This window comes from Panthera onca, chromosome F2 (assembly GCF_046562875.1).
Source record: "Panthera onca isolate mPanOnc1 chromosome F2, mPanOnc1 haplotype 2, whole genome shotgun sequence".
Classification (NCBI taxonomy): Eukaryota; Metazoa; Chordata; class Mammalia; order Carnivora; family Felidae; genus Panthera; species Panthera onca.
This window is the reverse complement of record NC_138356.1, coordinates 12,005,175-12,017,186: the sequence shown is the minus strand read 5'-3', so window position 1 is coordinate 12,017,186 and position 12,012 is coordinate 12,005,175. Positions and strand designations below refer to the sequence as shown.

General features: G+C 44.3%; 1 protein-coding gene and 1 long non-coding RNA gene across 2 annotated transcripts in view; both read left to right on the top strand.

The window, feature by feature from the left end:
* The first annotated feature begins 343 nt into the window (after positions 1 to 343).
* On the top strand, positions 344 to 5,957 carry LOC144615130 (uncharacterized). Its single transcript, XR_013553592.2, has 4 exons — positions 344 to 737; positions 1,753 to 1,854; positions 3,581 to 3,756; positions 5,311 to 5,957. It is a non-coding gene; the product is annotated as an uncharacterized LOC144615130 (long non-coding RNA).
* Positions 5,958 to 6,412: 455 nt separating this feature from the next.
* CA8 (carbonic anhydrase 8 (inactive)) overlaps positions 6,413 to 12,012 on the top strand; it is an 89,275-nt gene continuing 83,675 nt past the window's right edge. Inside the window, exons 1-2 of the mRNA XM_060610592.3 lie at positions 6,413 to 6,820; positions 7,901 to 8,092. Coding sequence (XP_060466575.1) covers positions 6,721 to 6,820; positions 7,901 to 8,092 — 292 coding nt within the window. The 5' untranslated portion in view covers positions 6,413 to 6,720. The remainder of the gene's footprint in view (positions 6,821 to 7,900; positions 8,093 to 12,012) is intronic.

Sequence of the window (12,012 nt, the reverse complement as noted above, 5' to 3'; positions counted from 1 at the left end):
AATTCTTCCATTTGTTAGCTGTGTGATCATGGATAAAGCACTTAAATTCTGAGTTTCTGTTTCTTCATCTATAAAAAAAACACCTTTTGTCATATTATGAATTAATGAGCTAAAGCACATGGCACACTTAATACGTAATAGATGATTAGTAAATCGCCAGCTAAGTAGAGAGGACTCTGCCATCCACCAAGAGACATCAATCCTGGGGCTGTGAGTCTGAGTTTGCTCAGAGGCAGGATGCAATAGGGCTGGAGTGTGCATCTCAGTTGGTGTTTGATTCTTTCCTTTTTCCTTTCTTTTTTTTTTAGAGAGCAGGGGGAGAGGGAGAGGGAGAAAGAGAATCCCGAGCAGGCTCCACCCTGGCACGGAGCCCAACGCGGATCGATCTCACAACTGTGAGGTTGTGACCTGAGCCGAAATCAAGAGTTGGACCCTTAACGCACTGAGCCACCCAGGTGCCTTGGTGTCTGATTCCTAACTGTTCCTACAGCCCACATTCTCCTGGTGGTGGTGATGGAGCACATTAGCCGACTTCACCAACTCTAAAGGCAGTAAATTTGGCAGCTCAGAGCACGGGTTCGAGAGACAGACCTCAGGTCACCCACCACCTCTGTCTGTGGCCGTAGACAAGTCTGAGCCTTTGGTTTTCTCACCTGCAAATGAAGCGATATTATTGGAGCTCGTCCGAGAATGAAAGGAAACACTGGGAAATGCTTTGCATAGTATCTGTTACATAGGTAAGTGCTTGCTTCAGTTCTCCGTGCTGCTTACTAAACCACTCTAGAGCTTAGTGGCTTGAAACACTGATTATGATTTCTCAGAGTTCTGTGGGCCAGGAATTCAGGCAGGGTTTTTCTGTCACACATGCTGCCAGCTGGGGTCACTACCAGCTTTCAGGTGGTAGCTAGGCTGGGCTGGAAGGTCCCCGAGGGCTTTACGCGTGCACCTGTGCCTCTGAGCCCCTCCTCCACCTGTCATCGCCTACCTAGCTTGCTCTTCCTCACAGCATGGCGGGCTCAGGGTGGGAGGGTTTCTTCCATGATGACTGGTTTCTGAGAGCAAAAGAATTGGTCAGCCCACTTTAAGGCTAAGCCCACAACTGTACGGGGTCACTCTCTCACCGTCTGTTGTACAAAGCAGGTCACAGAGCCAGCTCCGATTTAAGGGGACGGCAAGAACTGTGGCAGCCATCTTTGGAGACAACCACAGTGCTCAAATGATTACTTTCCTGTGAATTGGTTTGTCATCTTGTGTAACAGGCATCCCTTTAGGTCCCGGAGCTTCATGGCCTGTTACAAGGCAGAGTGAGGCGTCAGAGCTGCTGTGGGAACTAAAGTAGGGATGTGGCCACGGGGCTGTTCGAACATCTGACGGATGCTGTTGTGTCTCCACGTGTTTTCAACACTGTTGTTCTGTCAATACCACGTCATACTCATTCAAGCATGTGATCTACTGGGTATTTTATTTCATGTCGCGAGGTTATTTTGAGACTTTTAGAAAAGGAAATTTAGAGCAAACATAAAGATACCTTATCAGAACATGTCATTTTTGCTTTTTTATTAGCACCGCAGAAAACCTTCTATTAACACCATAGAGAAAGAAAACAAACTTGACCAAAAGGTCCAAGCCGTGCTGGCTTCTGTATTTGAAGTTTTGTTCTTTATTTTTCCACTTGACCGGCATGTCTATTTTGCCTCCCTTCCTTTTCCCTTCTGCGGGCAAAAGAACACTTATTTATCTTTCCATTTATAGGGCATTTCCTTCATGAAGCCCCTATTGACACACCTGCCACCAAGTAAACTTGATCACTCCCTGTTTTTGTGGCCCCGCTGCTCCCTGAAAGCTTCTACCACAGTAATCACAATTTTTATTGCACTAATATATTTATAAAGGCTGATCGGGTCACCATATGGCTGCTGGCACAAGGAAACTAATTCCTAAGTGCCTACCATGTGCTACGTGGGGGATACAAAGAGGAATTCAGATGGACTCTTTGCTCGTGAGGGCTCATTGTCCATTGGAGGAGATGGCTATAAGATACGTACTTCCAACTTAGTCTTAATTTCAGGGCTCGAGATCTGTACACGGTATATGGAAGCGCTCAACCACTTGAGTGGGAGTTTCATTTGGCAGAATACTTGCAAGGTTCCCTAGAGAAGGTTTTGCCTCCTAATAAAGGTAGATTTGAGAAGCATCAATATAATGATCACACGGCCCAACGGCAGCCATTTTGGTTCTAGGTGGAGGGGCCCATGAGTAACTGCTGTGATCTCAGACAAGGGAAGAGGGTTCTACCCATGTTTACTCAGAGAGGAGGCACATTTCTCATGGAAAAGGGCTTGCGCACCGTGTGGTAAGATTGTGAAGATCCTAGATAGGGCCGGGGCTCCTACGAACTTTGCGAGGTGGGATACGGGCCCTGCTTTGCAGTGTTTAGTTTCCTTGCAGGCCAGAGAGGTTCTTCCACGCTAAAGAAAAAGATGACAGAAAGCATTTCAGGAGATGAAACTTGCCCTTGAACTCACCGTTACCTGATGGGCTGCTGTAGCAGCTAGGTTATGCTAGGCTGCTGTAAAAGATTATCCTCAAATTTTAGTGGCTTATGAAACAAACGTTTACTTCTCACTGACATTACATGTCGACTTCTGGTTGGCTGTGGCTCTGATCTATGAGTCTTTTTTGTGCCAGGATCCAGAGTGACTGAAGAAGTAGTGGCTTTCTTAGACTGGGTACTTTTGGGACAGAGGGACAGACAGGATGGTAGAACCACATGACAACTCCTAAGGCTTCTATTAGAAGTGGCATGTGCACATTTACGCGTATTTAATTGGTCAAAGCAGGTCCTATGGTCAGTGAAGTGCCATCTCACAGAGAGGGGCAGAGAATGAAAGGAACCATAATAAAACCTACCATGGCTACCCAGAACCTGAACACTGAAAGCTGATGGTTCTGAAGACAAAAGATCAAGGAGAGATCAAACAAAGGTAGGGTGATTAACACAACTTTAAGTAGGCAAAATATGCGATTAATCTGGTAAGGTAAAAAATGTGAACGAATCAGAACTTCTCGCCTCAAAGCAAAACTTGAAAGTTTCAGACATCAAAATACGTAATGAGGAAAATTTTGATGTTGTGAAAATTAATCCAGGGAAAATTCACTAAAATGGAGTTGGGAAGCCAGGGGGGAGCACAGCGGGGGGAGACATCACTCAAATGTCTATCATAGGAAGAATTGTCAATTACAGACTCGAACGGAAGAACTGTTCACAGGAAAGAATCATAAATTATGGGCCCCGATAGGGACTGATGGTTCGTTGTATCTCCTACAAGAAATGAACCACCTTGCAACTCAGCCAATGAGAAACCATTATCATCTTGAACTTTCGCTTTTCTCCAATGGACTTTCATTCAAAACAACCCCTTCCCACCTCCTCTTTCTCCATAAAGTAGTGTTCCTCTCCTTTGTTTGTTGGACTTGTGTGTGGTTTTGCCACAGCTTACCTTTTCTGAATCGCAATTCTCTGATATTCCTGAATAAATCTATTTTTGCTGGTAAAATGGCTGACTGTTTTGTTTTTCAGGTTAACAATGTCTTCACTGACAAAACGAAAATCAGACAAACTAAACCCAAGAAGGGTCTTACTCCAGTCACAATCCCACTGAAGCATGCTTTTTCTGAGTAATCTAGATTGGTCTTGGCAGGTCAAGGAAGACACTTAATGGAAAAGTGGGTCCACAAAGAGCACTTCGTGATTTGGTATCATTACTTGTGCTTAAAATGCTGTTGGCTCACTCACTGCCTTCTACATCCTACTCAGCCTTTTTCATTTGCCTTAAAAGCCATCTTTCCCAAGAAACTCTCCTTGATCATTCCCATCTGTATGAATTGCATCTTCCTTGCATGTAATGGTGTTTGCATTTCTATTAAATATATCGCCTTTATTATAGTTAATTATTGACTGATCCCCCGCCCCCCCATCCCAAGATTTCTTGGGACTGATTGTGAATTTCTGTGGGCAGAAAGAGTGCTATTCATTTTGGGCTCTCCCACAGTGCACAATGCAGAGCGGTACACAGGAAGGAACAAAAGTCATGGTTGCTGAAGTTTAGAAATTTACAATCTGGTTAGAAGCCATTTGATATCCATAGGTTAGCGCTGTCCTTGAGGTGCTCCCAGAGCATAAGAGGTACCCAAGAAGAATGTAATAATTGTTCATGACTCGTCTAGAGCCCAAACTCAACAACACAAGGAGGAAGTCTGGGTAAGGTAGGCAAAGGATGGGGGGAGATTGGGAAGAGAGGGGTGTGTAAGTCAGGGATGCCGTGAAGCCATCTTAGTGCGTCTTTGTTCCTGTGACATCTAGATCAGTTTGTCCCTTTTAGTTATTTCTATTTCTGTTTTCTTAGTATCAAATAGTAATAGTTATACAGGTCTTAGTTTTAATAAATTGTTCTACTGATGTGGTTTGACCTCAGTTATGCAAACACTATAGAGCAAGCCATAGAAAGTTCATTTAAGGAATCAAATATGCTATTAGGTTGAAATATTTTAAAATTACATGCAGGGATATGTGGAGTACTTATGTTCATAATATAGAGCAGGGATATTTTTAGATTCTCTGATATTAGATTTAGGTGTGCTTGCTCTAGTTTATAAATCAAAGAATTGGCCTATATCTTCGGTCTGTGTGTTTAGGTTTTATGGTGACAAATACCTTATAATAGCTAGAAATAGAAATTCCATCTTTAGTGATAATATAGTACAGGGACCTGAGAAGAGGTCTTAAGGTGCTGTTAATTAGCAGAAATCTGAAGCACACAGTCTCAAAGCAATTAAGGCTGTTAATTGAATATTTGGATGCACAGTGTAATGGCTCGTATGTCGCTGGGTAGGGTATCCTAGGCTTGCGGTGAGGAGCTGCGTTATACACATGATGCTGAATAATTCAGAAAGAATAAATATGGGTAAACGTATGTTTGTCTAGTAGTTAACTGCATTTACAAATAGTGATATATTGTTGGCTATATACAAAATGGTCTATTAGCTGCAAAATTCAATATTGGTAATCCAATCTTTCAGCCTATCTGCTGTAAACATGGCACACCGTTTGCTCATGGAACCCTGACCTTTTTGCCATGGTGATTTGCTGTTCTCTGGTTTGGTAAACATCTCCATAATTCATGTGATGCTTTAAATGAAATTGGTGGTCACACAGGGCTACAGTTTGGCATCTGTGCATGTGTGGGGTGCAGGGGAATGCACGTTGCTCATGAGCTCAGGGTGGCAAAATGATTTTATTATCTTCCACAGGTTCCACTAGCTGCGGCATTTGATTAACATGTGAACATACTTCTAGCAAGAAACGTGAAGGAAAATGTCGGCATTGTGAAAAGGTATTCAACAATGGAAAGAGAAACGGAATGTTCCTTTTAGAAGCACTTCGGTGAAAATGGTTAATACTTTGCGTCGTGGATGCTATGATTTAGGAACCAGCTACTCAAACTGCTAACAGACATTTTGGTGCGCGCACAGAGCATATAAAAACACATTTTGCTTACGGATCAATTCTGAACTTATGTATGTACACTTTCTAAAAATATGGAGTTAACCTGCTCAGGGGTTATTAGCTTGGGCTTTTAAAATGCATTGAAACAGGGGGCCGAAGGCATGAACTCATTGGGAAGCACGTGTAAGGTAACAATGGGACCTCTACGGAGCAGGCAAGTTCCTGTTACGCAATGTGTGCATTTCATTATTTACATGATTTCACGAGGCATTTTGGGAGCGGTGTGCACAGCAAGCTGCGCCTGCAGCGGCACCCCAGACTCTGAAAGTAAAACCACACGCCCTTTCTTTATTGCTTTTCACTACTCTTGCTTTTGAGATAATTTTTTTTTAATGGAAAAAATTCCCCGGATTATATTTACTTCTCTAGATTAAAACAATTTTGTCCGAAATGGTTGTAGGAACTACAAGTTTCTCGGGAATTTTTCCATTCCCGTTTCCGTCATCCTTCAAGGGCGAATTATATAGTAAACCGCCAATAATAAAGATCGGGAGTGGGAAACTTTTTTCTTGAGGTCTCCCAGTCCTCTCTTTCTCCTACTCAAGGCAATTCATCTCGCCTCTCCCCGACCTCCTCCCCCACCTTTTTTCTTTTGGGCATTTCCTGCAGTAAAGCCTAAATGAACTAGACGGAGGTCGAAAGCCCCGGGTCAAGGCCCCGCACGCGGGGGAGCCCGAGGGCAGGCCCTGGGTGACTCGCGGGCTCCTGGAAGGTAAAGCGTGGGAGAGCCGGCCGCGGGGAGGCGACGCCGCAGGTAGGGGGCGGGGCTTCTGCAGTTTCCCTGGTGGGGCCCGGCAGCCCCGAGGCCTTTCCCCGCCGTCCGCCCCCCTGCGCGGGGGCCACGGAGCGAGCGGGGCGGATCCTCCCGTACCAGACACGCCCCCGTCCGGTTTATAATTCACCGGCTGCCGCTCCCGGAGCCGCGGCTCCACTCGCGCTCCGCGGGGACCCGGCACGCTCTCGCAGCGCCCGCCGCCCGAAAAGTCCGGCTCGGCCCGCGCCCGCCTCGCGCGCTCACGCCCCCACGAGCGCGCCCACACCCCCACTGGCTCACCCGCACCCTCGCACGCGCGCACTCACACGCGCTCACGGTCCCACTCCTGCCCGCTTCCCTGCGGCGGCGCGAGAGCGCCGAGGGGACCCACGGCCTTCCCATGGCTGACCTGAGCTTCATCGAAGATTCCGTCGCCTTCCCGGAGAAGGAGGAGGATGAAGAGGAAGAGGAGGAGGGGGTGGAGTGGGGCTACGAAGAAGGTAACCGGCCGCGCGTCGGGCGGGGTGTCCGGGGTCCCGGGCGCCGCGCGTGCGTCCCGCCGAGCGCGGGGTCCCCGCTGCGCCCCGCTCTCCCACGTGCGTGTCTGTCGCGCGCACCCGCTCCACTGGTGGAAGTGGCTCCAGGAGAGAGGGCGTGCCCGCCGTCCGCGTTCGCGTCGGGGAGCCCGGCTTCCTGCCCCGCGGCGGCTGGCACCTGCGGCGGTTTGGAGGGCCAGCCTTCGGCCGCCCCGGAACACTTCTGTGCGCGCGCCGAGGGCCCGCGAAGAGCGGCGTTACGTGTCGCTCAGCACCTTCGGGTGCACGGTGCTGCCGCGACCACCCTACGGGCAGAAAGTGTCCTTGCCGCCCCTCCGTTCGTGAAGGAAACTAACAGTGTTCAGCTCTTTCTAAAGAAGGCCTGGATTTCAAGCTCGGTCAGCGGGTTTGGTCCGAAGGGGGCTGACTTTTTAAAAAGTTTTGCTTGCTACATTTATCCCGGAAGATGTAGGAGTCCTCATACATGTGACCACGGGGGCTGGTGTTGAAACAGATGTGGAATTTTTGACTTTAATTATAAAATAGGGAAAGAGAATATGAGTCTGTATTGCGTGAAGATATAGGTGTGGGTATACGTACGTATATCCACTTCGAAATGACCATCTTTGCAGTCTGTTAAAGAGGTGTTCATTCACTAGCATCAGATTTAGTGGTTTTTGGCTCTCCTCGAGCAAGTTGAGTTACAGGTATTTCCCCAGTAGTGCATGTAATTGAACTCATGAGCAGAAAAAAATTTTGTGGAATTACTGTTTTTTTAATCACTTAAAGATGAGCTAGACTTCCTAGAGTCATAAAGGATTACATCTATGTGGACAAATACAAATAGGCTATTTTGTTAGTCCGGGATTTTATGTATGTATTTGATAGCTTTAGATCATTCGGAATATGAATGCAGAAGTTCTTCCACATTTATCGTATTTCATCCGTCAAGGATCATAAACAGTGTTTAAACTAGCCTTTGCATGTTAAATTTTACCGGAACTTTTTAAAACCTGTTCTAAATTTGCTTCATTTTGTCCTTAGGTGTGGAGTGGGGCTTGGTGTTTCCCGATGCTAATGGGGAATACCAGTCTCCCATTAACCTAAACTCAAGAGAAGCTAGATATGACCCCTCACTTCTGGATGTCCGCCTCTCCCCAAATTATGTGGTCTGCCGAGACTGCGAAGTGACCAATGATGGACATACCATTCAGGTTATCCTGAAGTCAAAATCAGGTATATTAGAAAACATTTTTGAAAGGATAAAAGGATGAAATAATGAAGATGGCAGTTTGGTTGTTCTGTGTTGTATGATCTTGCTGGAACACCCTTAGTCGGTCGACTTAAACTTGGTGGGATTTGAGGAAAAGTATATGCAGGTGTACTAATTTGCATTTTGTCCTAAATTGTTGTTTGGCTTAACTCGTTCAGATAATTATTCTCTTCTTTCACTGCTTGGTGAAACTAAAGATTAGGATTTTTTTTTACCTAATCTGGCATTCAGGATAAACTTTTCAAATTAATTTTCTCTACTATATGAATGTGACAAGAAGAACTTCAACTAATAGCAATCAAAAACATCTCTAAACTTAGTAAAAGACTTAAATGGCCAACAAAACTCCTGTTTTTTTAATTCTTCCCCTCCCCTTTGAACTCATCTGAGATGGATCTGAAATGTTTTGTGGAAAAGGTGTTGGAAATTGTCAAGAAAGTTGGCTTAAATGTAGGAGAGAGGAAAGAAGAATTTTGAAAAATTAGCATGCATATTAATGTTTTTCTTAGTGAATAATAGTTGTATTTCTCGGTAAGAATATAAAATTAGAGTATGTTGAAATGCTAGGAAATACTAATGAGCAGAGATCCTCTGTGCCCAAATTAATTCCGAATTAATAAATTTTATATTTCAACCCATAAAATCTTTGGGTTTATTATTTGGCAGGGCAGGTACTGATTTCCAATGGTGGATTTTTTTTTTTTTTATGTTTATCTTTATTTTTGAGATAGAGACAGAGCATGAGCAGGGGAGAGGCAGAGAGAGAGGGAGACGCAGAATTGGAAGCAGGCTCCAGGCTCTGAGCTGTCAGTACAGAGCCCGATGCGGGGCTTGAACTCGTCAACTGCGAGATCATGACCTGAGTCAAAGTCGGACGCTCAACCGACTGAGCCACCCAGGTGCCCCCTCTCCCTTTTTTTTTTTTTTTAACTCATTGTGAATGTTCCTGAACTTTAATTTAGAGTCCATGAGCTAGTCACAGATGGATGTAGTTTTCCCTGCTGTTCTGAGTTTCATGAAGGTATGGACATCATCAAACAGATTGTAGGTGTTACTATATGTAGTCAAAGAGAAACCGCTTCAGATATAAATTTGGATTTAAGTAAGATTTTGTGGGGGAGGGTATCCAGGAGAGACATTATGTGGTACTTTTTAAGAACACAGTACAGTTATTAAATGCTGACTGTTCTGGTTTATGAAAAACATTTGAAGGTAATAATAAATGTGTATTGGTATGTTGACATGCCTTGGTATTTCTGGAAATAAACATTTATAAATCTATACAACAAAAATGCATTGCACATCAGCACTGTGGTGAGTATAGGTTGTATACAAATAGATAAGACTGTTCTCCAGGATTCATAGTTTAGTGAAAAACACGATCCTTTAAATTTTCTTTTTTTAATGTTTATTTTTGAGAGAGACAGAGACAGCACAAGGGGGGAGAGGCAAAGAGAGAGGGAGACACAGAATCTGAAGCAGGCTCTAGGCTCCGAACTGTCAGCACAGAGCCCGATGCGGGGCTTGAACTCACAAACCGTGAGGTCATGACCTGAGCTGAAGTCAGATGCTCAACCGACTGAGCCATGCAGGCACCCCAAAACACAATTCTTTAAAGCATTAGTGTAAATGCTAGTGGAAGTGTTATGAAATATGGGAGCATAGAGGGATGGCTGAGTACAAATACTCTGCTGTTAGAGCCAATTTAACGTGATGGAATTGAATTTAACATTTCCTTCTGGTCCCTTCACGATTTTCCTCGGCCCCCTCTCTTAGCCCAGAACAGACACTATCAAGCAGTGTCTCAACTCTCTACCTGCAAGATTTTCCCTTTCAGGGTCCCTCCACCTTCCACCCCTGACCCCTGACCAGCCGGGCAGAGCTCTCTGTATGGCTGTCCTAGCCTAATTTGGAGACACATGTTCCACACCCTTTCCTCCTGCCTCCTTAGGGAGCTTTCTCCTTTAGATGCCCTGTCTCCTTGCTGCCATAACAATTTCTTCTTCCTTGTTTCCTCCTTTTTAGTATTTCTCAAACTTAAAAAACAAGTAACAACCAAAAAAAAAAAAAATACCATGTCTGGACCATTTTTTCCCTCCTAGGATATTTGAGCTTCTCAAAGGAGTAGTCTGTAAGCCCCGAACACCCTGTCATTTATTTATTTAATTCAAGTGTTATCTGTATCAAAATAGAACATAGCTGTAATTTAAATAGCTGACTAGTACTACATGTTTCTCTCTCTCCCTGGTTATACCCTTCCCCCCGCAAAAAAATACTTTTTGCCCTGGTGACGGCCACTTTTAGCTCTTAGCCATTTCTCCTGCTCTCTCCTTCATCCTTTACGGACACGTATATACTGTCATGCTTTGACATTTAAGATCTCCATGGACTCCTTGCTATGGAGAATGAGGCTGGTTCTCTTATTCTCCTCCCCCATTGTGGTTTTGCCCCTCTGTTGTCCCTGTATACTTAAATTGCAATTTTTATTTAAACAATATGCATTAATAAAAAATTTTTTTTTTTGTAATGTCTATTTATTTTTGAGAAAGAGAGAGAGACACAGCACAAGCAGGGGAGGAGCAGACAGAGACAGAGAAACAGAATCCGAAGCAGGCTCCAGGCTCTAAGCTGTCAGCACAGAGCCCCATGCAGGGCTCAAGCTCACAGACCACGAGGTCATGACTTGAGTCGGAGTCAGATGCTTAACCCACTGAGCCACCCCAGCGCCCCTGCGTTATTTTTTTTTATCATTACGAGTGTGTGGCTGTTGTTTCCAGCTGAGACTAGATTCCGTTTCCTTTATTGAACAATATGGAGTTTTTCTCCCCTGGAGTTCATGCATTTTTATTTATTTAATTGCATCTTTATCTCTCATGATTTCATTTCCAGACTCTTGACAGATGGCAGATCATCAAGAGGTCCTTCCACCCTCCCTTGGAGGCCTCTCCTCCCTTCTTCTGCCCCACTTGGGCGCATGCTCTCGAGGCCTGCCCTGTAGCCATCACTTGGAGCTGCCTGCACCTTATGCCTAGAGAGTTCCTTTGCTGGTCTCTTGTGTCCAAGCCCATGTTTCCTGGATGCTGGGCATCCACTTTTGAGGTTGATCCCTCATTTCAGGGAGTTTCTAGGTTTATTCCCTCCTGTGGTCTATCTTCCAGTAACTTCCTGGGAAGAAGGGCATGTGAGGGCTAAATGTTTGGACACCGTGTGTGTGTCTGTCCTGGGTACTTGGTGTGCCTTTTGCTCAGAAGAATTGTGTCTGTCATTTTTTAGAAATTTTCTTACATTATTTAATAAGTTTTCTGCTTTTTTTTTATTTTCTTCTTTTGTAAGTCCTATTTTTTTTTTTTTTTTGTCCTACTTTCTGGTAGATTTCCTCAATTTATATCTTTCAGTCTTTCTATCAAACTTTTCATTTCTGCTCTAACATTTTTAACTTCTAAGAAAATTGTGCCTGGGGCGCCTGGGTGGCTCAGTTGGTTAAGCATCTAACTTCAGCTCAGGTCATAGTCTTGAGGCTCATGAATTTGAGCCCCGTGTTGGGTTCTGTGCTGACAGCTCAGAGCCTGCAACCTGGTTTGGGTCTGTGTCTCCCTCTCTCTCTACCTTTCCTGCTTGTGCTCTTTGTCTCTCTCTCTTTCTCAAAAATGAACATTATAAAAAAAAAAAAGGTGCTTATTCTATGACTTTTTTTTAGTTGTCTAAGTATACCTTCTTTTCTTACATTATTAATAAGTTTTCTGTTTTTTCTTTATTTTCTTCTTTTGTAACTCTTATTCTTGTTTTTTTTTGTTCTGCTCTCTGGTAGATTTCCTCAGCTTATGTCTTTCGGTCTATTAAAATTTTCATTTCTGCTCTTATATTTTTTTAAAGTTTATTTTTG